Consider the following 27,659-nt stretch of genomic DNA (forward strand, 5'->3'; position numbering starts at 1 on the left):
AACAAAAGAAGAAGTCTGAAATAGAAGAAAAGTGGCTAAATGGGGTGGCATGCTGTAACTCCAGCACTCAGGAGGCAGAGGCAGGTGGATTTCTGAGTTCCAGGCCAGCCTGCTCTACAGAGTGAGTTCCATGACAGCCAGGGCTACTACACAGAGAAACTCTGCCTTGAAAAATCAGAAAAAGAAAAGAAAAGAAATAGAAGAACAGTGAACAAGTAGACAATAAATTATATGCTTTTATAAAATACTTGAGTTCATATTTAGATAAAGGATTTTCTTTATTAAAAAACAAACAAACAAATCACTCATTGTTACCCTAGTAGAATTCTTCAAAATATCCACCTTACATTTAAAATACAGCCATTTGCATAATTACTTAATTAGCAGTTAATCTCAAAAGAAAAAGGCAGTTTTCATGCACACATGAGCCTGCAACTTCAAGACAGATAATCGTGTTGAAATTCACTTCATTCCAATAGTTAAATGGTTTTTATAGCGGTTTGGAAGAACCGATGGATTTCAAGAGAGCTAAATTAGTTCATTCAGCAACAGGATCTGGCATAGTTATTACAAGAAAGCTCTCCACTTTAGTTTTGTTCCCCTCTCATATCCTTGCCTTTCAATATATTAGACATACACAATTACACCATGTGTGACTCGGGATATACAGTGGCATAAATTACATACAATGTAATCAATAAAGACTGGTAGGATAATTTGACTCTACAGCCAAAACAATTGTCAAGAAAAGGAACTTAAAGCAGAGATTTATTTTTCTCTCACCTACTTCTATTCACTTAATATTTCTGTGCACAGGAAGACGCATGGGATGCTCTGGAGCTGCAACTCCAGGCTTGTTGAGAGCTGGGTGACATGGATGCTGGGAACGGAACTCACATCCTTCTGCCAAGAACAGTGCCTGTTCTTAATTGCTGCCATCTCTCCAGCCCCTCACTTAGTATTTTTGTATGTAGCATTTCTATTGTTTCATTTTGATGTGAGCAACTAGAGGTTCTGTGGTTTCTAAAGGAGCCTTGCTGTCCACTAACAGAATCTGCAAGGGATCATTCCACACTGCCTTTCAAGCACTTCTACACCAGTGACAGTGACAGCAACAGCATCTTGTTGAGGTTTCCTGAATCTTTTCCAAGCTCCCTGTAGAAGATTCAATCAGTCTTACCAGTTCACAGACAGCAAGCTTCCTCTTCTTACTCTACCTGTCTTTTGCCTGTTTCAGTGACTATGGAATCCTCCAGAAGATACCAGGTGAAGAAATGAAGAACCCATCAATTTCCAATATTCACAATGACCTAATCAATCATGAGGGAATTGAACCCCTTTTCTGGATACTTTCTGTTGGCAACAGTCTCCTTAGTTTGTACTTTGTAACTCATATTTCCTACAGGATACACATTTACAAATAACTTCAAGAACTAACTTATACATTTCCAAATATAACCTAGATATACCCAGTGTAAAAATAAGTGGACATATTCTTATTAAAAACCTCTGCCCAAGGGCATCACATTTTTGTGAAACAGCTACATTTTATTAGTAATTCACACAGTTTCCTATCATTACTAGAAATGACCCAAAGCTAGTAGTATAAAATTTTTATTGACTCATTGAGGAATTATATAGCCATTTGGCCAGTCAGAGTATCAAAAAATATCCCCAGTAATTACTGTGAACAAAAAGTGAACAGGATAATATAATATCTTGAAAATATTTTAATATTTGCCATTTTGTTGCCTATACTATTAATATGTACATTGACTTAGTAATAAATATATTACCATTACACAGAATGCAGTTATTTTTAGTATTCATCACAGATTGAAATTAATGCTGCTATTACCTTAAGAAAGAGATAAATAGGTATAGTGTCCAAATTCCAAACTAATGCTAACGAGGTTATCATTAACACAACTGTCAAATAAACATGTTAGACACTATCCTTTTAAGCACAGTTCTTGTAAACATAGTGAAGATCATTTTTCTCAGTCTTGACATTCCATGTAATGGCTTTAAAGAAAAAAAAACAACATACAAATCCTATGACTTCCTTTTTTGCATAGGGAATTAATTAGTTTGTACTTTAAAATGCAGCAGTCTTTCAATGAAATATCTTCACGGCATAGCACTTGTCTGTATGAATTCAGAACGTTTGAGCAATAAAAGTGCTCTGCATAAGTTTATAAAATGCTCTGTGGATTTAAAATTTAACAGAAACATTTCAAAACAAGTATAGGTTATGGTTCTAAAATATTATGTACATAATCTCTGCCTACAGGAGGAGCTGGCTCGCTGTAGGGCAACACAGTGTACAGATGTGAAGCACAGTGTTGAATAGAATTCCCTTTACTTTCCCTCGGATGGGTGCGTAAGTGGCAAACGAGTCATCAGACAACACGTCCCTTTCTACTTGCTGCATAGAAAGCAGAAGAGAGATGTGAGGACAAATTAAAGTCAATAAGAAGAAGAATGGTAAAATACAGTACCTATGACACAGTGCACCTTCTAAGACAGACTGCAATACTCATACTATTTTATAAAGTGCCATATTACATAAAACCAAGAGACATGTACCTTAATTCCTGCAATAACCATTAAAACAAACAGGCAGGAAAGAGCAGTGTAAAATTAAAAACACACATAGCTCAGCATGCATCGCGGATGGGTCCCAGGAGCAAAGCATGGGGCCTTAAGCTCTTAAATACTTATTTCACTTTCTAGAAAACAATGAATAATAGCAGATTATCAGCATATGTGACCATACAATAAAAACAATAAGTTAAATTCTCTTTTAAGAAACAAGCCACACATAAAATTCATTATAGCATCTTTTTTGAAAACAGACCTTTCTCTCTGGTAAATCACTACCCAAAAGGTGCAAAGTCTCTTAAAAAATTTCCTTGTCCACCAGGCATGGCAGAAGTCTTCAAGTCTTCTTGGCAGACATCTTGGTGGAAACACCTGGGTGAAAATCTGTGACTTAGCTAACCAGTCACTAAAGTTACAGAAACCTTTGCTGTTTCAAGAAGAATCTTGAGCTGGCATCATGTTAGTCTGCTAAAAAGTATCTCTCACGTGTCCTCTATTCACAGTAACGCTGTCTGTCCAGTGCTTTTGGACAAGGATAACCAAATAGGCTTCCCCGGAAAATATTCGTCACGAGGCAGATTCCAATGAGAACAGCGAGACACATCTTTTAAAGCGCAGAACATACCTCAGGCACATGCTGAGGGAGCTGAGGTGCAAGGGTCAGTCTGAGAACTGGAAGAGGGTGTCTGGGTTACTGCCTTCGGTGGGATTGCTGGGCTGCAGCGTCTTGGTAGGCGTTGTCTTGCCGTGGGACTGGGAGGAGGAGGAGCGGGAGCTCTCGCTGGAGCTGCTGCGAGTCTCTGTGCTGGTGCTGGTCCTCTTCATTTTCCTCCTCTTAGCCAAAGGGGCCTTATCCACATTCTGCAGGCAAAATCCTTCTCTCTTATACTTGTTAAAGGCCTGCGGAGAAAGGGGTGGGTAGGGGACATGAGGATCACAGCACTCAGGATTCTCTAGGAGGTTTGACTTGAAGCAGAAGCAGTTTTTCTGGCAACCACAGTTCCAAGTTGCTCTTGGAACAAAACTCAGAAAAACGTTTGTATGAAGTTCTCATGACAGGGACAAAGTTGTCCCGTGCCAGTGTGAAGACAGGCCTCACACACGGCAGGCAAGTGCTGTGACACCGAGACACTGTGTGAATTGTACCAGTTGAGCTGCCCCAGAGCCATCATTACCTCTCTTTGTTGCTTTTCTTGTGCTAACTAAAGTATTTTATATTATAAGAGGAGGTGTTTTGCTTGTATGTATGTCTGTGTCTGCAGAGGCCAGAAGAGGGGATTAGATCACCTGGAATGGAGTGGAATTATCCACCACTGTGAGCTACCACCTAAGTGCTGGGAATGTAACTCAAGTCCACTCAAGAGCAAAGCAGTACTATTCATTATTGAGTCATCTCTCCAGCTCCTGTGTTATGCTAACTATTGAGACGGAGCCTCAAGTAGCTCAACCTGACCTCAGACTTGTAAGTAGCCAAGAATAACCTGGGGCTGATTCTCCTGCCTCCACCTCCCAGGTGCTGAGATTACAGGTGTGAGCTGCCACTATCAACTCTCTCCTGAATTTGTCATGTTGGAAAGTGCCAGTGATGCCTGACCGCCTCACATCACACGCCCCCAAGAAAAACTGGATTCCTGAAGCCATTCTCTCCGTTCCTTCACACTGCACAGTTATCAGATCCTCTTCTGAGGCAGGAGAAGTGCATTTCTTCTCCTTCCCCAGGATAATCCCTTCACATTCTTTATGCCTCTTTCAGCTCATCTTGCACCAATTCTGTGAACTCATTTGCCTCTGCTTGGGACAACTCATTTACTCCACTCCCTTCCTTCTCTACTGCGCACTAATAGTGCTAAGTGGTGGACTTTCACCCAGGCCTCAGTTCCCAATGTTCTGTTGTACACTGTTCCTAGGAAATACTTTTTCATTTGAGAGCGCTCTTACATACGTTTGAATTTTCAAATGTTCAAACATCGGATTACTGTCCCCCTCCAGAAACAAATTCTAAATAGCTAGTGTTTGGTGGGTTAGCAGTAACTCCAACCTGCCATGTGCTTTCTGTTCATGATATGTTCACAACATGAAGCAGTTTATAAAAACACCTAAATTTTAAAGTGCACAATTGTTTTATGTATTTATGGAGACTGTCTTCAAAGCTACCCAATCACAACACATGGTTCAGAGCCTTTTTAAGCCACACTCGCACACAGAACAGGGCCTTACATGAAAGGTTGCTTTCACACAGGTGTGCACAGCTGCTCCTGACGATCCCAGAATGTCTGGAGTCATCAGAGGATTGGAGGACAGCTGACTGCCATCCTGAAGCCATTCATTGTATCTCAAACCAGACATTTTCAGCCTTTTATTTGGATCAACTGTAAGAAGCCCTGCAGGAATAAGGCATTTACATTTTATAGCTTTCCACTTTAAACATAGTTTAACAATCAGCCTCAGATACATGGAGGTCAATTATGTTCTTGCAACATGACTGCTTCAATAAGCCTTTACCGCCTACATAAGTATTTTCATATATACCTAAATCTGCTTGAGGACCCTGGATTTTAAAAAAGGTCACAAGAGCTCATTTCTATGAGGCTGTAAGCCAGGACTTGAGGCTTTTCAAGCAGGAGAAAATAACCAGCCCTCAAAAGGACACCACTGGTGCCTTGGTAAGTTCCAGATAAACCAACACTAACCATCTTCTCGGATAAGGAATGTGGTAAGGCACTAGAGACTTAAGGGCAGGCACTCAAAGAGGAGAGAGCGGGAGACATAGAGACAAAGACAGCTATTCTGACCTGAGGGGACCAGTACAGCAGCAAAATGCACAACACCGGTTAAACACGGCAAACGTGCTCAGCCTACAAGGCTTTTAGGGAATGAGGCCTACGGGACGAGAAGGAGCTAGACTAAAAGGGCCACATGTGAAGAAACAGGGGCCTCTGGGAGCTTGACCGTGAGGAATCTGAGAACTCCGCAACAGCAGAGATGGGTGATGAGACAGGCCAGCCCAGGACATGCAAGGCTGGTTCTCAAGGCCAGGCTAAGGAGCTGGGAGCAAGGCTAAGAGAGAGTCTCCAAAGGACTTTCCCCTGATAAAAGGTATGACGACCTTTGTCCTTCTGTTGGTACAGAATTGACAGGAAAGTCATGTGGGCAGAAAGGAGGGAGCTAGGCAGTCAGGGCGACACCAAGGCTTCTGTTTCTGTGGTCTGGCCTTGAGGTAGTGCCATCGTTCTAAAGGAAGCAGACAGAAGTACAACATAGTTGGGAAAAGCACACAAGAAAAGACGAGGTTTGTTTAGGGTTTGTAGGAAGATGACAACAGGAGCCATGGTAGTGCATGCTGCAAATGGGATGAGATTATAAGGGAGAGTTCCAGAAAAAAAGACGACGAGCCACCTGGCAAGACTTGGAGAATCCTCATGGACTTCTGGAACAATTAATAAACACAGACTTCTGTACTGGGCACGGTGAGATTTCTCTAGTGCCTTACCTTGAATCAAATCTTTAGCCTCTTGGGATACATTCTTCCACGCTTCTCCTTCAAAGGAGAAGTCTCCCTTTTTAATTTTCTTCATGATTTCCACTGCACTGGTGCATGTTAAACTTCTGTCATGAGACTGGAATGGCACCTGCCCTGACAGCATTGTATACTGCCATGGTAAAAGAAAGTTAAAAAAATCAGAATAATTGCAAAAACCACTGTCACGCCATGACAGTAAGCTAATACTGACTCCATGAGCATAACTTACCTGCTACTACAGTAAGCACCAATGGATTTCAGAGACTAATGTCTGTCGCCAAAGTAACATTTCAAAGACTTGCAAAAGGAAGGAAGGAGCACAGCTTTTATGACATCACAATTGAAAATTATATTTATACCTAGAGGAGCCCCAATCAATGAGATCTCACAATTTTTGTTTAACAGCTAGCCATCAAATTCTATAAAGAATAACTTTCTACCTTTAATTGCAAACAGTATAGCAAAAAAAATCAAAGATATAACTACACACATATATGATTTTATATATACATATATATATATATACATACATATATATATATCTGTTTGAACATGTTTTATGTGTGCATATACATATTGACAGAACATGCACATAGGGGAATTATAAAATGCAAATGCAGAAAAATAGTAGACATTCAGAGTTGTATTCTCTTACATTCTCATTTAAAAAAACGAAAACTTTGAGAACAAAGAGAACCATGAGGTGAAGAATAGAACACTTGGAGAAACTGCTGTAATGGGATCATGTGCTAATTCACAGGCATGCTCTGGGTCCTGACCACTGTTTTATAAATATTGTGTTGTGAATGGAAGGTTTGATCTCCCCTAAATTTAGATATGATTATCCAACATAACTGTATTTAGAGAAAAGGCTCTTCTGGAGGTACTGAAGATGAAAGGAGGTTATGAGCGAAGGTCCTGATCCAATTAGTACCCTTGAGAGAATGGACGCCAGAGTCCTGTCTATTCAACCCCGTGCCACAGACGCTGCATAAGCAGAGAGCCAGCAGTCCTCAGAGGGAGGTCTGCACCAGACACCTTACGGCCTTAACCCTCGCAACCCTCTGGCCTTGCACTCTCCCACCTCTAAAACAATGAGAGACTATGTCTCTGATGTTTCACTCGCTTTGCAGTATTATGAGCAGCCCAAGCAGACTGTTAAGCTGGCCAAGCTCTACTTTAATTAGAGTTCTAAGCATTTCAAACAAGAACTGAACATTCTTGATGTACACTAAATTATAATCAAACCACATAGTATATATTTCCTTGGAGTAATGTATTTGATTCAATAAAGATAATTAATTAAAAAACATTCCAATTTATTAAATGCAAGATGAAAGAGGGGCATCTAATTCTAAAGTAAAATAAAGAGCTCCAAATAAATGTTGTGCTTGGTGTGCTTACTGAAGGGAAGTTAGGATCTAGACAGCTGAGACACATTCATTTTATGGGGAAATTAGCAAAACTCTTTTTTGATCATTTGAAATGATCAAAATCAGCTGCTGATTTTGCTCATTTTCTTCTGCAACTGTTTTCTTATGTATCTACAAAAGACGAGGCTTTAACAAACTACAACTGACGTCACTCCTAAAAAAAAAAAAAAAGCAGTAATTTTTTGTAGTATTTGATATCTAATGAATGATCATATTTTGTAATACGAACACTGCATTATGTAAGCTGGGTATATATTATAATTATAGCTATATCAATTAATTATATTTAGAATGTGAATTTAACAAACAATTTAAATTAGGTTTTGTGGAATTAGGATTCAAATAATACACAAATTCTGTACCTTAAGGGTTTCTAGTGCATGGTTTGCACTTTGTATTGTTTGTAGAGACAGGATTTCATACTGTTCCCTAGGCTGGCCTGGAACTTGGAAAGTCCTGTTGCTACCTAGCTGCCTGAGTGATGGGATTATAGGAATGAACCACCAAGCCTGGCCTCATGACATCTTTTTGCTTATAAATCATCTACTGAAAAAACTGGTAGTCTGTACAATACAGTGTGCACTGTAAAAAGAAAGCAGTGCCTGCCGTCTGTGACTGTGACTATGCTCTATGACACCATTAACCTGATTTTTATCCTGTTTTTCTTAAACATATAACCATTAAATCTATTAGGCAGGGCGGCTTCTACCTTGCCTTCCCAGAGGGTTGTTTTCATATACATACATACATACATACATACATACATGAAATTAATATATGTATATGTAAGAAATAATTAGGATATACTTAAGAGCTTGACTACATTTATTTGGATGTCTGAGACTCTTTGAAAACCTTAAAGGAGCTTGATGGTCACAATGGGCCTAAATTTAAAGAACCATCTCTTTTATAATGAAAAAGAAAATACAAAAAATGAAGGGCTCTTTTGTATTTATATGTTTTTAGGACAATGCTAATAAAAATATCATCAACTTAAGTCCTCAAAACTCTGTAGCCTACAGAAGTTGCTTATTTATTTTATTTAAACTTCTTATTCCTAAATTTGTAAGTTCAGTCTGAAAGTGATAAATGATGACTTAAAGTGCCCAGATGAAAGCCATATAAGGCTTAAAGAGCCAGCCTGCAGGGGCAAGTGGCTAGCCACTGGGAAACCCAGATGGAATACAGATGGCCCTGTGAAGGTAAGATGCTGGTTCTGAGGAGTATTTCAGGAACCCTGAATTGAGGGCAGGGCAGTGACAACTTGACATCAAAGCCATGTGCCATGAAGACAAGACTGACATATTTTACCACATGGAAATTCAAAAGCAAAAACACTTCTCCTTAAACTTTTCTAAAAATAAAATCAAGATCCTATTTACTACAAACAAACAAAAAAAAAGGTAAGCCACAGAAACATTTCCAATTATTGATAAAGACAAAGGTTAACTATCTTTATTAGAGCTTTCTCTGTAAGAAAAGCTGCCTAGAGGAAAATAGGCAAACTCATAAGTGGCAATCCATAAACAAAGAAACCAATGTCCACATGTATGGAAGAAGCTCAGACTGCGTATTAAAAGGAACGCCTACCAACATTAAGAACAGTGGTGTGTACCTGAAGGTTAAGATGGGTAACATCCAACATGCTCACATTGAGTTGATGATGTGCACCAACCCTAACAGAAGAAAGTTCAGGCCTCTATGTTAAAATGAAAACAAGGACACCTTCCTGGGAATCTAAGGAACTAAAGGCAAATGCAACTGTGTATAGAGAAAGATTCATCCTTATAGCTTATAATTAGTGAAAAAAGGGGGAGCAAATACTAACAGCTCATTACCAAAAGAATGGTTCAACAAATGTTGGAGACTCCAACTACAGGTATAATATAACATGTAGATTTAATGGTTAAATGTTTAAGAAAAACAGCGTAAAAATCAGGTTAATGGTATCACAGAGCATAGTCACAGTCACAAATGGTGGGCACTGCTATTGTAGAGAATAGTCCCTTGTTTGAAACAAACCAACCAACCAACCCCAGCCACCCTATATACATATGCTGTGTAGACAGGGTAGATTAAAAACCCATGTCCATGCAGTGAGAGAGGGGAGAAGCCTCCATAGCACTGTGCCAAAATGTGATGTGCAGTTCTATTCTTCGGCAGTGGCTGCAAGTTCCTCCGGAACATGCAGCATTACAGGACATATAAGACCAAGTCAGGCTATTTTGAGGTGAACATACTGGAGGTTTCTCTAGTTTCACATCATGCACACTTTGTGAAAAGCAGGTTCTCTCCATATTACCACAGGTACTATTTATATTTCTAGTTGTATCTATTAAATGTGTCGATTTATCCGAAACAATTCTTTTTTACTTACACGTTTAGTGTAGAATTTCAGAGAATATGTGTTTTTATTAAGGAGCCACTATTTTCATACTTTGCCTAACACAACACAAGCTTCTTTCAAAACAACGATGTATACTCTATATGAACCACTGCAACTTATATTTTCCAAAAAATAACTAAATTCTACATTTTTTCTATTATAGGATCCATGAAGCAGAAATATAATTAGTGGGACCACTGCTTGTTATACAGAAAACAGACCAGTACATGGAGATTTTTCATGAACTTAAGAAAAACAGCAGTGAGGGCTAAGCACCAGGCCACCAAAGAGCAGACCAGGCTTAATGGCTGGTGGGACAAACTCACCAGGATGACACCCAAGCTCCACAGGTCACAGGACTCATCGTAGCCATTGTGCGTCAAGAGCTCCGGTGCTGCGTAGTGGAGGGTGAAGCACGGGGTCTTGAGGGGCTGATTGTCAGGTGGCTTGAGGCGTGCAAACCCAAAGTCAATCACTTTAATTTCCAAATTGTCGTTTTCATCAGTGAACAACAGATTCTGTAGGATGCCAATACTCTGGTTAGATTCCCATGGAGATGACAGGAGATCTGCTGATTTCTCTATGGGATATGTTGTCTGTGTATTCTGGTGTTTGACCTGAGCACATAGTCTCATGGGACAATCTGGGGCGTGGGTGTCAGCACACCACTTACCTTCTTCTTTATACTGTTTTGCATCACTTCAGTTTTTGCAGTGTCAAATTAAATACTTCTTGATCACACATGCTTCTCCAAGCCAGTCCCTTAGTCTCCACTTTTTCCTCTGAGTCTGTTTCCCACTCCCTCAAGCATCTCACTTGCACTTGCCTGACTCCTGTATACTCACTCCCATTTAGAGAAAGAGGCTGCCCTAAACGCCTCACTATTTTCTCCCATCATGCTTTAGGGCACTTATCATCTCTCTATTTTTAGCTGGATGTTCTTGTCTCCATGAGACAATAATGATATAAGGGACAGGGACTTTGTGTTCATTTTATGATGCTATCCCTGGGGCCTGGCACAGGTACATACAGGTATAATTCATTTTATTAGACCGTCTTTTTAAAACAGTCTGCAGGTTTGTGGCAGCCCCATGCTGAAGAAACCATTCAACACCTCAGAGGACGTGCTTACACTGTGCCTGTCAGATTTGGGTATTTTCTATAGTATGTCAAGCTTTTTCATTACTATTCCATTTATGTGGTGATCTGTGACCAGTCATCTTAATAATTAGAGATTGGATTTATTCACTTTTGTTTTATGTATAGGAATGTTTTGCCTGCATGAGTGTCTGTGTCTGGTATCTTTGGAAGCCAGAAGAGGTTGGATCCTCTGAAACTGTAGTTACAGAAGTCTGTGAGCCACCATGTGAGTGCTGGGAATTGAACCTGGGTCGTCTGGAAGAGCAACAACTGCTCTTAACCAGCCAGCCCCCGTGACAAGTAATCTTTGCTATTGCTATTACTATTGTCACTGCTTTGGGGACTTTGAATTGCATATATGACAATGAATTAATCAAGAAACATATGTGTTGACAATATCACTGGACAGATGTCTCCCATCTCTCTCCTTCTCTCAGGCCAATATAATCCCTGGAATGTAATATTGAAATTAGGCCAATCAACAGTTCTATAAAGTGGCCAAATGAAAGGAAGAGTCATATATCCTGTAGTGAGAATTTTGGCTTCTTTAAAAAACACAGATAAGGTGGAATCCCAGGGTCGTTTTGATTTGCAATTCCCTGATGACTAAGGATGCTGAACATTTCTTTAGGTGCTTCTCAGCCCTTCGAGATTCCTCTGTTGTGAATTCTCAGTTTAGTTCTATACCCCATTTTTTGATTGGGTTGTTTGGTTTTTTGGTGGTTAGCTTCTTGAGTTCTTTATGTATCTTGCATATCAGCCCTCTACCATATGTGGGGTTAGTGAGGATTTATTTTTCATCCTCTGTAGATAGCCGAGTTTTGTCTTATTGATAAGTCCTTTCCCTTACAGAACTTTTTCAGTTTCATGAGGTCCCATTTATCAATTCTTGATCTTAGAGTATGAGCCATTGGAGTTCTGTTTAGGAAATTCCCCCCTGTGCCAATCAATTCAAAGCTCTTTCCCTCTTTCTCTTCTATTAGATTCAGTGTATAGGTTTTATGTTGAGGTCCTTGATCCACTTGGACTTGAGCTTTGTACAAGGTGACAAATATGGGTCTATTTTCATTTTTCTACATACAGCCAGCCAAGTTGATAAGTACCATTTATTGAAGATGCTTTCTTTTTTCCATTGTGTATTTTTGGTGTCTTTGTCAAAGATCAGGTGTTCATAAGTGTGTGGTTTTATTCTGGGTCTTCAATTCTTTTTTTTTTTTTTTTTTCAATTTTTTTAATTGGGTATTTTCCTCATTTACATTTCCAATGCTATCCCAAAAGTCCCCTATACCCCCCCCCCACTCCTCCACCCACTCACTCCCACTTCTTGGCCCTGGCGTTCCCCTGTACTGGGGCATATAAAGTTTGCATGACCAATGGGCCTCTCTTTCCGACTAGGCCATCTTCTGATACATATGCAGCTAGAGACACGAGCTTCAGAGGGTACTGGTTAGTTCGTATTGTTGTTCCACCTATAGGGTTGCAGATCCCTTTAGCTCCTTGGATACTTTCTCTAGCTCCTCCATTGGGGGCCCTGTGATCCATCCAATAGCTGACTGTGAGCATCAACTTCTATGTTTGCTAGGCCCCGGCATAGTCTCACAAGAGACAGCTATATCAGGGTCCTTTCAGCAAAATCTTGCTAGTGTGTGCAATGGTGTCTGTGTTTGGCAGGGGTCTTCAATTCTAATCCACTGATAAACTTGTCTGTCTCTGTACCAATACCTTGCAGTTTTTACCACCATTGCTCTGTAGTAAAGCTTGTGGTCAGGGATGGTGATTCCCCCAGATGTTCTTTTTATTGTTAAGAATTGTTTTTGCTATTCTGTGTTTTTTGCCTTTCAAGACAAATCAAAATGACCCTGAGATTCCACCTTACACCACCCAGAATGGCTAAGATCAAAACCTCAGGTGAGAGCACATGCTGGTGAGGTTGTGGAGAAAGAGGAACACTCCTCCATTGCTGGTGAGATTGCAAACTGGTACAACCACTCTGGAAATCAGTCTGGAGGTTCTTCAGAAAATTGGAAATAGATCTACCTGAAGACCCAGCTATACCACTCTTGGGAATATACCCAAAAGATGCCCTACCATGCACAGGGGCACGTGTTCCACTATGTTCATAGTGGGTTTGTTTGTGACAGCCAGAAGCTGCAAACAACCCAGATGTCCCACGGCAGAAGAATGGATACAGAAAATGTGGTTCATGTACATAATGGAATACTACTCAGCTATTAAGAATACAGACATCCTGAGTTTTGCAGGCAAATGGATGGAACCATAAGATATCATCCTGAGTGAGGTAACTCAGACCCAAAAGGATATGCATGGTATGTACTCACTAATAAGTGGATATTAGCCAAAAAAAAAAAAAAAAGAAGAAGTACAGAATACCCAAGATACAGTCCACAGAACTCAAAAAGGTCAACAAGCTGAAGGGCCCAAGTGAGGAGGCCTCAGTCCCACTTGGGAGGGAGAAGAAAGCAATCACAAGTTGGGAGGGAGGGGCCTGGGAGAGAACTGTGAATGGGTGTGGGTGGGAGGCAAGAGGGGAACCTGATCTGGTATTGTGTGAGGGAAAAGGACTGAAGCCCTGAGGGCCAGCAGAAAGAATGGCAACAGGCAACCTTGGGAGGTAGTCTCCATAATGTACCAGAGACCTGGGAGGTGAGAGACTCTCAGGACTCAAAGGGCCGGGACCTTAGATGAAATGCCTGACAGTAGGGAGAGGGAACTTATAGAGCCCACCTCCAGCAGGAAGACAGGACATCAAGTGAGGGATGAGGTTCCCATCCTGTCTGAAAGAACTGCAGGGACAAAATGGAAAAGCCTGAGGAAAAGAAGGGCCAGCGACAGGTTCAAAATGGGATCCAGCTCAAGGGGAGGCCCCAAGACCTGACACTATTACTGAGGCTATGGAACACTCACAAAAAGGGACCTATCATGACTGTCCTCTAGAAGACCCAACAAGTAGCCGAGTCAGATACAGATATTTGCACCCAACCAATGGATAGAAGCTGACGACTCCTGTGGTTGAATTAGGGAAAAGTTGGAAGAAGCTGAGGAGGAGGGTGACCCTGTAGGAGGATCAGCAGTCTCAATTAACCTGGACCCCTGAGATCTCTCAAACACTGGATCACCAACCAGGCAGCATACACCAGCTGATATGAGGCCCCCAACACATATATAGTGGAGGACTGCTGGGTCTGGGTTCATTCAGAGAAGATGCACCTAACTCTCAAGAGACGGGAGGCCCCAGGGAGTTTAGAGGTCTGGTTGGGTGGGTGGTGGGGACAGCCTCATGGAGATGGGGTGGGGAGGATGTACGGGATGTGGAACAGTCAGAGGGTGGACTTGGGTGGTGGTGGTGAATAAAATCTGGAGTATAAATAAATAAATAAATAAATAAATGATTTAAAACCCCACAGATAAGAATATGTTTTTGTTTTAATCCCAGGTATGAAATATGGGGCTGCTTCAGATTGTCCATAGCAGTTGACTATGATTTGCCTCACACTCTAGGAGGGATGTGATTTTGCCAGCTGCAGGTAGTTTCTGTGACTGTGTGTTATTTGGAATTCTGGGGACTTCTTAGAGGGTTCATAAATGCCAGAGTCCCAGGAGGTGGTTGTGGGTTAGTTGGTTGTGATTTGTTTAGTAGTTGTGCAAAAAGAAGAAACAACAAGAACAAATTAGATATCCTGACTTTAAAGATTAAACTTGCCCCAAGGAACTCAATGGCCCTAATCATCAGGAAATAGTCTAATGTCACCTCCTTTATGATCCCTGACTTTATTCATGGATTTTCCCCCCCTTTCCTCTCTATCTTTTTTTCTCTCTCTCTTATCTAGTGTTAGGAGGTTGAAAGGGTGGAAGAAAGAAGAACCCACAAGGTAGTAAATAAAAGTGATCTACAATATCCCTCACTTTAAAAGAAGTGCTGAAGTTCATCGAGGAAGGCAGGTAGAGAAGACGGACAGCAGGGGCCAAGAGTAAGGCCTCTTGTGCCGCCGGTTAGCTAAGTTATGAATGCACAGTCAAAGGTACTGAAGGAGATTAGAAGTGTAACTCCAGTGAACACATAAATGACAAAAACCAAAAAGGTCATCTTGTTCACAGAGAAAATCTGATGGCTCAAACCAGCCATGACATTCCCTTAGCTGACCTAGAAGCAAGGCCTTAACTCTTATTCTGTAAAGACAAAGAGGTGGGCCACCTGTTGAAAAGTTTGAAGCTATTTAGCAGAGTTGGCTCCTAAGGCTTACAGGAGAAAAGTCCTTCCCATGACAAGTCATGCGAGCTGAAGCAGCAGGTGCTGATGTGGAAGCTGCAGCAAGTTTTCCAGAAGGCAGCTGAGTTCACTGAGATTACAAGTGGAGAGTAAACTGAGCAATGCCTGGCTTCAGAGCTGCAAAGGACAGGGTGGTGAACCGTTAGAGAGGGGGTATCTGGTGATGCTAAGCTGAAGTCATTAAGTGGACCAACAGAGCATGGATGGCAGCATCTGTGCTTACAACATGATTTACCGATCATTTAACTGCTCAGAAAAAGACACCTTTCAGAATACATATGTTCATTAACCATGTAATGGGTCACCCAGAGCTCTGTGCTTAAACAAGGGTCTGCCAACACCACACCCATTTGGCAGCCCCTACATCAACTGTTATTTATGCATGCATGTTTTAGTATTTAAGACGTACACTTAGGGATATAGCTATCATAGGTCGAAATTCTTCTGATGGATCAGAGCAAAATAAACTGAAAGCCTTGTGAAAAGGATACTCTATGCCAGATACCATTAAGTACACTTGCGATTTCAAAGATAAAAATTCAACTAACAAGGTTTGGAAGAAGTTGATTCCAATCCTCATGGATGGTCTTGAGAGGTTCAAGTCTTCAATGAAGGAAGTAAAAGCAGATGTAGTAGAAACAGCAAAGAAACTATCATAGAAACAGAGCCTGAAGATGTGACTCCTTAGAGCATGAGGAGGAGTTGGAACAAGAATGTAGTTTCTTGAGTTGGTGTCTGCTGTGGTAAAGATGCAGTGGACATTGTTGAAATGACCGCATAGGATTTAGAATCTCACACAAACTCCGCTGATAAAGCAAGCAGTGGGAGAGTTGAAAACATGGCTTCCAATTCTGAAAGAAGTTCTACCACGGGTAAACATGCTACAGTGAAGTCTTTCATGAAAGGCAGAGTCAACTACTCCAGCAACAGAGCATCCTAAAGCAAATTAATCAGGCCTTACTGAAAGCTCAGATGATAACTAGAATTCTTCAACAATAGGAACAAAAATTTAAATTACGATCTTAATTTAAAAGATCTTAGTTTAAAAGGCATACTCAATATAGTATAGCATAAATAAAACGTTATGTGTACCATGAAGTAAAAAAGTTCCCAATTTGCTTTATTGTGATATTCACTTTATGGAATCCAGACCATACTATCTCTGAAGGGACTGCTGAATGAAATAATAAATGAAGGGCCAGAGAGGTGGCTCAGTGGGTAGATGCTTGCTGTACAAGCATAAGTACTTGAGTTCAAATCTCACCCTCAACACAAACACAGAAACACATAAATAAAATAAATATGTATCTACTGCAGTCTATTAATGAAACCACAGTGATCTGTATTATATTCATAAGTAGTTTTGCTAAAACAGGCAATAGTCTGATGTTTGGAGATCTGCCTGCACTGTTCAGAAAGTGCTGTGTTCAATCATTCATTCACTCAGGGCCCTACTGCTATGGCCGAGTGAATCCTTTGGAGTTCCAGATGTGCTAAGAGAATGCTAACTAACTATTGATACAGATAGCTTAAGTCAGTGTGTCAAAGTGAACCTGGCTATTTTGTGTTTAGTCAGTATTAAGCTCTTACTGTGATTAAAGGACTCCAGTTCTGGACAATCATTTACTTTCTTACTGATCTAGCTGAAGTAAAGAACATTTCACGTCTCATTGATACAAAGAAGAAAACCCTCCAGGCCTGTCTAACCCTTTGACAGCACACTGCTGATGTCTAGAAAGTTCATGCTCAAGAATGGACAAATCAAGTTAAAACTGCAAACGTCTGTGTCTGTATGTTTCTTGTGCTTTTTCTCTGGCTCCTTTTCTTCTGTTTGTTCATTCTGTCCTAGTCCAGATTGTCTGTTTTTACTTTATCTTATTTTATTATTTTTATTTAGACGCCTGTTTGTTTCCTAATGAGAGAAAGGATAGGGGTGGGAGGAGGTGGGGGAGGGAAAACCATAATCAGAATATGCTGTGTGAAAAAGTCTCAATAAAGTGAAAGGAAACAATAAATACATGAAAATAAACAGCAAAAGCAAGCACACAGAAAAATATCTAATAATGTATCAAGGCAATCTCTTTTGGGTTGGGCCACACTCACAGCTATCCTGGGGTTTGACATACTTAAACTAAACTTTTCACTTAAAGGAGAAAATAAAAGGCCTTTCTGTCCCACTCCACAGATACTTGCTCAGCTGTGACCATTGCCAGCCTACTCACAACAGACAGGAAATGGAAAAAGCCTTAATGTCCTTCAGCTGATGAGTGGATAATGAAAATGTGGTGTATATATCTCTATCTCTATTTACACACACACACACACACACACACACACACACACACACACACACACACACACACACACTTACTTCTATTTAACTGTAAAGAAAAATAAAATCATAAAAATGTCAGGTAAATGGAAAACATATTGAGGTACTTATATATCCAGAAAGACAAATCACATAATCTCTCTCATCTGAGGTCTCTAACTCCAGATTTTCAGATGTGAGTACCTGCAAAAAGTAGGAAGTAAGATGGGACCATTGAGCGGGGTGGGGAGCAGCTCCAGAGAGGAGGACAGTCGGACACAGGTGTTATGAAGGCAGGAAGAAATAAGAAAAGCAGGTAGAAGAGTTATTAATCTGAGGAGGGTTAAAAAGGGTAGTACAGAGGGTGAGGGAGAGAAAGGGAACAATGACTTTTAGGAAATCTATAGGAAAACATTATTTTATGTTTATTAAAAATACATATACAGAGGCTGGAGAGATGGCTCAGCCTTAGCTGCTCTTCCAGGGACCCAGGTTCAATTCCCAGCACCTATATGACAGTTTACAACTGTCTATAACTCCAGTTCCAGGAGATTTGACACACATAGATAAATATGTAGGCAAAACACCAATCAGTGCATACACACACACACACCCCTGAGATTTTCCAGATTAGTGGATTACATGTACTAGGGAGGCAGAAGCAGATGAACTGCTGAGCTTGAAGCCAGCCTGGTACACAGAGTGAGTTTCAGGACAGCCAGGGCTACACACAAAGACTCTTTTAAAAAACAACAATCAAACTATATACAAGTGTGTGTGTGTGTGTGTGTGTGTGTGAGGGTGTGTGCATAAAATTTAAATGAAATTATACTACTTTTGGTAATAATGATCTCCCCTAAGAGCCATAGACTCAGAGAAACTCAGTGCCAAGCATGGGAAACCTTCCTTACCATTGTTGGTCATCGGAGTTCAATAGACTCCCAAAACATAGGCTACTGCCATTGACCTTAGTGCCAAAGACTACTGCTGAAGAAGATACTACACTTCAGACACAAGAGTTGGGGGAATTGGACTGAAGCTGATCTGGAAATCTCCTCCTAAGGAAATGTTCCCATGGTATTCAAAGCTGCCATTCAAACTGCCAAGGGAGAAAAGCAATCAGCAGTCCTACCCATGTGTAATGTCTGTGAGCCACAGCAATGACCAGCATTGCTACATATACCCAAAGTTAACTGCTATGACTGGTCAAGGGCCCTAGAGGACAATCTGCTAATGACACATTCCTAAACCTATGTATTCTTAATTGTATTGTCATTCCTATATCCTTAGGTAAGTGTAGCTCTCACGTCTCATTAAAGAAGTCTCTCTCTCTCTCCCTTCTTCCCTCTCACCTCCCCCCCCCCTCTCTCACTCACACACACACACACACACACACACACACACACACACACAATTTCTGTTGAGACAGTGTCTCACTAAGGCTGACTTGAAACTTATGTAGACCAGGCTGGTCTCAAACTCAGAGTTTTTGCCTCCTGAATGGTGGAATTCAACGTGTATGCCACCATGCTCAGGTAAGAAGTTTCATTTTACAGCAGTCAAGAGACCATCACCAAAATCTACAACTGGTTAGAATAGAGAGAGCATCACACCATGGGGTGCTCATCTTCAATGGAGAGTTCTACAGCACGACTCCTACATTTCAGGCTCAGGAAACATCCCACAAAAGGAGTTGGGGGATGGTTAAGAGTCAGAGGACAGAACATTTGCTGTGAGAATGTTTTCTGTGTGTGACAGGGAGCTGTACCCATGCAATTGTAACAATTTAGTGGCCTACGTAAGAGCAGCAAATGACAGCATCAGTTGCTATTCCAATATAGATGAGAGAACTCTTACAAAGCCCTACCAGCCTTAGATGAACAGCTACAGGCAATTAATAGCTGCCCAGAAAGGGAAACTCGGTTTTCTCCAAGGATAAACCCTGACAGATTACCTAATCTCAAGCAGCCAGCAGGAGTGAGGGGGCAGGGTAGGTGGAGTGGGGAGAAGGTAAGTGCAAATGATGTAAAGACAGTACTCAGTTATGAAATTATAAAACAGAAAAACTTAATGTAAAAAAAGAAGGGGGTGGAAAAAACAAAGAAAGGAAAAATTGAAATAGTTTTCTATCATACAATGCTCAGACCTTGATTTTTGACGACTGAGGTCACCAATCATGGGTGTTTTCTTGGGACATATCGGTCCTTCAGCAATTATACTAGAGGTTCTCTGTGCAGTGCCAGGCGGTGTGCTACACATCTTACCAGAAGCACGTTTGGCTCCATCTCCACAGGGCCTGTCAAGGCTCTGGCAAGAACGGGTTTGTTCCACTAAGACTAATGAAGGAATTCTTTGGTCATCTTGGAGGAAGTGAGGGCATTCCCTTTACACTGGCGACTCTAACCCTCCTCTCATAGAACACGTAAAACCAGAGCTTACTGCTTACTTCCTCCTGCCCCAGGGTAGCAAGGGAAGTATCAGGACAGTTCCACATGGGTGTGTGCATGGCCAGGAAGGGACAAAAGTAACAGTTGAGCCACTTCTATCCTCATCTCGGTTTCTGCCTGAAAATACTATCATATACAGAACTTTCTTAATCCTTTAAGAGGATCAATATGAAGACTACCAAGCAGCCCTCTAAGAATGCCAGTCAGCTTCTAAATCTGTCTGGTTCTCACCTAGAGCTTAGAGTTCTGTCTATGTAGAAAAAGAACGCCATCTAACTATCTAAACAGTCACAACTAAAATGCTGCCTAGGAAAGGGATTCAACTTTTAGTTTGGAAATAATATACTCTGCCATTTAAAAGTCAAAGTGAGAGCTATAGTTAGGAAAGTGCTAGTTCAAAGGTACGTTTTTACTTTCCTAAAACCCAGTTTAAGAATAAAATGATGGTAGAACATATAGTGTAATCTGACATTTCTGCTTCACTTCAAGCTACAAAAGCATCTATTTGATCAGGAAAGGAAGAAGACAAATTTAAATTCTGCTGCCGAGGACATGTGCCTCATTCGAGACACCATGAGATGACAGATGGCCAGTTATCAAAGAATAAAACATGTGAAAATGAGTTCTATACAGTCATGGAACAGATCTTTTCCATTAAAAAACTACATGCCTGTTCCTTGTCTATCAAGCAAACGTTTAAGTAGTGTGCTCTCACATTTAAACTAGACAGCTCATCTCGGAGCCCAGAGCACCATGTTTTCAGTGGGTGTTACGTAGGAGAGTGAGAATTGGGATGAAGGAAGCCGAGGGGAGCTAGCAGAGCTGTGAGTTCCTACGACACAAGCCACTTCTGATTAATTACTAGCAATGGGAAGAACAGTAATAAAGTACTCAAAAATTTAAAACCTTTAAAGGAATAAATCAATTGTCTTCTGTACCCCTGAGGATCACAACTGTGGGTTCAAACTACTACCCACTAAAAACTTCAAACAAACAGACAAAAAAACAAAACAAAACAAAACAATCTACCCACAAAAAAAAGCAACAAAAACCCCTTCAAAACTGTACAGAATATGAAAAGATTTTTTGTGATTATTCCCTAAAATATACATATTTATCATTTACATCAAAATAGATATCATAAATAACTTAGAGAGAGGATTTAAAGTATACGAAAGGATCACGTAGGTTATATGAAAATAAAATAATATTCAATTTCATGTAAGAGGTTTGATATCCATAGGGAGCTTCGGTACCAATCCTCCACAGATACAGAGAACTGTATTTGAATACATATACTGTAGCTGTCCTCAGACACACCAGAAGAGGGCATCAGGTCTCATTACATGTGGTTGTGAGTCACCATGTGGTTGCTGGGATTTGAACTCAGGAATCTTCAGAAGAGCAGTTAGTGCTCTTACCTTCTGAGCCAATTCACCAGCCCTATGTTTCCACTTTTAAAATATCAATTTTGTTTGAGAAAGGTTTTCTCAGTGTGGTCCTGGCTGTCCTGAACTCACTCTGTCGACCAGGCTGGCCTTGAACTTAGAGATCTCACTTCCTCTGCCTCCCAAGGGCTGGGATAAAAGTATGTACCTCTACTGCCCATCTTTTTAAAACATTTTTAAATAATTTAAGCACAAGATTAAAAAAATTGCTTTTACAGAAATATTCTTTTTTGATTTAATAAAAAAGGAACATCAAGCCCATTAATATTTTAAATAGACTTGAAAATATATTATGATCACATAGAAACTAAAAATAATATCCTATTTTAGAGCAGAAATATATATAATTTCTCATTTGGTAAAGGATAATTTTTAAAAAAAAAGTCATTGGCTTTTGTTTTCCAAGCTCATTATTACTTATTTTTAAAAAGAGAGGAATTTTCATATTTTTGATACTAAAAATGGATCATTCTGAGTTAAAACCTTCTTAATTAGCCTTCTTAAGGAAATATAAAAAGTTGTTGCTCTGCACTGCTCTCCAGGTCTATAAATACCACAGTCGTGAGCATACTGAAGCACATATAGATAGGACAGCTTATTAAACCAAGGCAGGGCCTCGTGTGTAACTATGTAGAACAGAATCCCATACATTACTGTTTAGGAGCTATCAATTTGATTTAAAAATGTGAAAATTAAGGTTTCAAAATACACTATCAAACGAACAAACTCCCCAAGATGGAATACATATAGCAGTGCTTATTATTTTTTGCTACAAAATTTTCCATCGCTATTTTTAGTATACAACTGTTGCATGAAGCATTTTTCCCATAAAAGGCTCTCACACTTACAAATATAACCTCAAGATGATCAGCTGGCAAGAGGGGAAAAAAAGAACAAATTTATTTTAGACTGACACAGAAAAGAGAAGAGAAAGAAAAAAATCCTAGGAAACATCTTCCAGGATTTACTTAGTGGCCCAAGAGAAATAGCAAGCGTCCTAAAGGCTGACAGCTACTCTAAGGCTAGCGAACAAGGAGAGCAGGCTGAGCTGTCCAAGGTCACAGAGGCCCACCTCAGGCTTCAGATCTCTGTGCACCACTCCTACATCGTGCATGTGGCTCACAGCTGACACAAGCTTCCGCATGATGTAGCTGGCCTCAGTCTCGCTGAAGTGCTTCTTTCTCTTGATGCGCTCGAACAGCTCTCCGCCATTCAGAAGTTCCATCACAAGAAACGTATGAAGCTAGAAAGATGGAAAGAAAGAGCAACGTGGGGCCTTACTGAAAAGATACGGGTTACTCTATAGGTTATTTATTATTCAGCAACTTTAAATAATCCCTTGCTTAAACAACCTATAACAATCCTTGCATTTAAAGAGTTGAAGAATAATGTAGCTTTTTAGAATTCTATTTTAGCAATGAAAAATTTCAAATATTTCAGCAAAATCTTTACAGTCTTTTCCTTTACTTCATTTTATTTCTATTGAACTCTATTTTAATTTTGAATTTTTATATTTTCACTTTAAAAACTGAGAGCCGAGGTGACAAAATCTATGGTAAATAATGCAGGGGGTTGCTAAGTAGTGTTATATGCAACTGCTGCCACTCAGCTAATGGGTAGTTTCCCTTGAAAGAAAGATAGTGTTTGATAACTTCAGGGCTCAATGATTAATTACAGGATTTCTGAGAATATTTACTGCAAATACCCGCATCTCACTGTATATGTTTCTGTGGAAGAGACCTTCCTCCTGGCTGTTTGCAGAACAGAGTGTCCTTCTGGCTGCCTTTGGATCAAGATGTATCTTGGCTCCTCTAGCATCAAGTACTTCCCACCATGATGATAAAGGACTGAACCTCTGAAACTGTAAGCCAGTCACAACTAAATGTTTGCCTTTTTAAGACTTGCCTTGGTCACAGTGTCTCTTCACAGCAATAAAACCCAACTGAGACACCTTTATAAACTCTAGGACCCTCAGCAATAAAATGAAGGGGATAAGAAAATCTACAGGTGGAACTGAATGATGGCTCCAGATGCCATGTCCTAGCCTTCAAATCCATATCTCTTATCATAGATGGCAAAGGGGACTTTGTAATTGTAATTAAGGTTCTTCTATTGCTGGTTTTTGTTTGTTTTTTTTTTTTTTTTTAATTTGAGATGGGGTCTCACTTTGTAGACCAGGCAAACCTTGAACTTAAGTGATGTGCCTGTTTCTGCCTCCTGTCTGCTGGGATTATATACTACCACACTTAGCCCCTGATTAAAATTCTTTTTTTGAAAAGATGTACACATATATGTACATATGTATATATGAATGTATGCATGTGTTATGTATGTATGTATGTATGTATGTAAATAAGTATGTATGCATACGTGTCTACACACCAGAAGAGTGCATTGGATCCAATGGGACTATAGTTATAGATGATTGTAAGATGCCTCATGGGTGCTGGCAATTGAACCTAGAGCTTTGAACCACTGGGCCATCTTGCTAGCCCATCATTAATATTCTTGAGATGGGATGATTACCCTGAGTTACTGACCAGCATCTAAGGTATAAGATTAGACTATGCAAGAAGAGATCAGAGTAGTGCATAGAGGGGTAACAAGCTAAAGAAAATGAGTGGCCTTCAGAAGCTAAGTCAAGTATACAAGTTGTCCTTAGGGTCTCCAGGAGGAGCCAGCTCTGTCCACTCCTTGATTACAGATCAGAGAACCTGATTGTAGACTTGTTATCTCCATTCATTGTTTAACAGTAAACATATTAAGCTTGTGGTAATTTGTTACAGCAGCAGTTAGGAACATACAGAGGATATAAAAAGATCCCAGCGCACAAGTGAGCAGCACTACTGTGAAGGCTGAAGAGTCACTCTTGATCGCCATCACCCGTGGTTGGAAAAAAGATTGGATAGAGATGAGGGTCACCTATCATGGGTAAAACTCTAGAGACATATTTCAACAAGTGCATAGCAGCCAATTATTATATTTATACTACATGTGGCATTAGATCATAAGAAAAGCCCTATTCCAGTGACTCTTAAATTTAAAAATTGACAAAAATAAACTTTTAACATAAATTTTAAAACTTGGTATAGAATTCTTGAGATATGACATTAGTCAGAAGTTTCAAGATCCAAAGTTTGGACTGAGATACAGTGATCTGCAAAACTGCAGGTGGGGGTGTCTAAGGTCATCCATCACTTTCTTGATTGATAGGTGAGTTTCCTCTGTATTTGCACCAACAGGACACTGTCTTTAGTGTGCACCTCAAATGGCCAGGGTTTCACTGCTCTCATGAGAATCTGACTGAGTAGGTCAATAAGGCAGAAGGCAGTGGAGGTGCAAGGACAGCAGCCTTAAGGCAGTGGAGGTGCAAGGGCAGCAGCCTCAAGAGCTCTTGCTTCAAAAGCTTCTTTTCTCATAAGAACCAGGGGAAGGAGAAGATGATACCAATTTCAGATATTTGTTACCTGACATAACAACAGGCTGTGTATCTGCCTCCTCTGACTAGCATAGCAAAGTAATTAAAAGCTTGTTGCGTTGTGAAGTTGGGATGGTGGGGCTTAGATACCAGCCTTACCATTAAGGCTAACTAATGGTACCTAAACTTCTATGAGTTGTTTTCTGACTTCACAGTGTTAAGCAAGGACTAAGATAATACATGTAGAGTTTACAGTACAGCACCTGGACCACATACTGCATAAACGGAGGCAAAAGTTATAATTACGATGTGTTCCTGCTACCACCTGATATCACCATAATGAGTCACTCTTAGCTGTGGTACTCAGAACTGAGTCCCAAAAGCTACTCTAGTCAAGAATGTCACAACAATAGAATAATGTGTACCTGGAAGAGGTTCTCTTTTCTAGATTGTCACTGATTACTGATCCTGGTACAAGTCTCAAGACTTTTAGGAATCTCAGGTCCTTTGTTGTTAAAATTAGATTAAAAAAAAAAAAAACCATGTTCAGGACTTGTTTTGGTATTTGTGCCTTAATAGGCATAGAATGGTAACAAGTTAAGGTTCTAAGAAGGCTTTGATACCTGTCCATTATCAGAGAGAAGAATAAATAGCACAATTTCAGGCATGGGAGGTGGCAATGGAGGGAGCTGAGAGGTGCTATGGACCAGCCATGTCCAAGTGACAGGCTTCCGTGTGAGACTTCTGTTGAAAAGCAGAGCTAAGAGTAGAAGAGAGCATAGAACAACCTGTCCTGGGGGCTGAGCAGACGCTGCCACCTGGAACAAGATGAAAGGGAACATCTGTCTTTCTGCTTCCCATTTGTCCTTTAACTTGCACCATGTGGGCTTAAGAGTCAGTCTGTCTGATGCTAGAAATGTAAAGAATGTTGAAGGCTTAAAGTCACTAAGTACTGACTACGAAGTAATTAAGTGAGGGTGGATGGCAGCCACACTCACAATAAGCACACTGCAATCTGTGACAGTGGCACGAGGGCCTCTTGCCCCTCTGTATCCACCCATGCCAAGATGGGTGAAGTAAAGGATGAACTGAGGCAGAGGTGAGGGTGTGTGCGCTACCTTCTCTCCCCTTCCCAGAGGCTGGGTGATAGTAGACGCCCCTGAGCTTCACTCAGCAGCACCAATAAAACTGGTGAGAAGTTGAACCCTGTATCTGACCTAGCCCATGTGCGCGGATGGAGGGAGTCCTTGAAATACCTGATCGTGAAAAACTTCATGTAGTTTCACAATATTGGGGTGTCCTTCGCAGAGTTTCAGAGCTGTTATTTCTTTCTGAGTATTGGCTTCCATCCTACAAAATCAAATAGTTTTCCAGCAGAGTTTCACATCAGCGCTCTCTCCCTGATTGTTTTTATTTATAGTGTATTCAGAATGCCTGTGTCAAAGTCTCAAAATGACATATCCACAAAAGTAGTAATCATACCACCCACCAGGAAAGTAAAACTTTTTTTAAAGAAAATTATGACCTCTGAATTAGAAGAGAGCTAGTCATACAAAGAAATGGATGCTCTTCTTGCTGACAATTTAGCAATGGTAATAACCTGTTACCAGAACTAGCTAGCTCTGTTCTTAAAGCCATCAGGAAGCTTGCTAAATACTTTTGACTGCAAATATTCAACAAATAAAAGTCACCAAGCAAATCTGATTAAATATATCATTACCACAAGACAGTTTTCATATAAAACACAACAGATTCTGATTTGTCCAAAACTGATTACATCATCAGAGAACACTAGTGCTAGAAGTATTGGACCTCAGCTAAAAAGGCAAATAACTAAGCATGTGTGCAAAAAGTCTCGCAAAGGAAACAACTGATTTCCTTCTCCGTAATTTCCAGAACTTCCTAAGTGGTCAAAAGCCCCAAGAAAGACTGCTAGGACTGGCCATACCTTTTGCTGATTATTTTGACAGCAAATGCTTGGTTAGTTTTTTTGTGTACACACTTGCGACAAATTGAAAAACTTCCTTCTCCCAAAGGTTTGTCCTTCAGATCTAGGTCATAGTGTTGATAGAAGGGTGAGTCCTGATAAAAGATCAACATTATTTAATTTAATAAAAGATTGGTAGTAATACACAAAGTATATGTAAAGCTGTAATTTAATGTGAAATGATTCAGAAATTTGAAAGCAATAAATTAAAACTCATTTAGTGTGCTTATATTTTCATCTATACATTTGTCCAAAATATATCATGTTTTATCATGGCAAAAAGGAGCTCATGCAGGTTGGCAGTGACAATCTTCTGGGGAAAACACTGCTATTCCCACTTATTTACTCATTTTCTAAAGTTGCCTTTTAGTTGAGTGATAATCTAGTAAATTTACTAGACTTAAAAACATCAGTTGGTGTTTAAATATTCACACAAATCACAGATCCAAACTGAGGCAGCCAGACCTATGTACCTTCATCATTGCACTCCTGGCAACATTTGTCACTCCAGGACGGTCAACTCCCATATGGAACTGAAGAGGATCTATGACAGCTGCGTTACGCTTGAAGAGAATAGATGGAGCAACGAAGGAATAGCCCTGAAAAGAGAAGAGATGCTAAAGCTCAAAGCTCTGCACTCTCACAGCTAGGCACGGTCTAGATGGCGATCATTTCTT

General features: G+C 40.3%; 1 protein-coding gene across 5 annotated transcripts in view; it reads right to left on the reverse strand.

Moving 5' to 3' along the window:
- Window positions 1-259: 259 nt before the first annotated feature.
- Window positions 260-27,659, reverse strand: part of Rps6ka5 (ribosomal protein S6 kinase, polypeptide 5) — a 176,890-nt gene continuing 149,490 nt past the window's right edge. For 3 of the 5 annotated variants that reach the window (XM_006516275.4, XM_030246949.1, XM_030246950.1), the window contains 8 exons: window positions 27,456-27,581; window positions 26,944-27,077; window positions 26,252-26,345; window positions 22,650-22,820; window positions 10,270-10,461; window positions 6,095-6,254; window positions 4,822-4,985; window positions 1,599-3,504 (listed from right to left, as the gene is read on the reverse strand). In XM_006516275.4, the coding sequence (XP_006516338.1) occupies window positions 3,265-3,504; window positions 4,822-4,985; window positions 6,095-6,254; window positions 10,270-10,461; window positions 22,650-22,820; window positions 26,252-26,345; window positions 26,944-27,077; window positions 27,456-27,581 (1,281 nt within the window). In that variant the 3' untranslated portion in view covers window positions 1,599-3,264. Of the gene's footprint in view, window positions 3,505-4,821; window positions 4,986-6,094; window positions 6,255-10,269; window positions 10,462-22,649; window positions 22,821-25,618; window positions 25,814-26,251; window positions 26,346-26,943; window positions 27,078-27,455; window positions 27,582-27,659 lie in introns of all 5 variants that reach the window. The other 2 variants (NM_153587.3, NM_001330702.1) reach the window with 2 other exon arrangements.

Source organism: Mus musculus, chromosome 12 (assembly GCF_000001635.26).
Source record: "Mus musculus strain C57BL/6J chromosome 12, GRCm38.p6 C57BL/6J".
Classification (NCBI taxonomy): domain Eukaryota; kingdom Metazoa; phylum Chordata; class Mammalia; order Rodentia; family Muridae; genus Mus; species Mus musculus.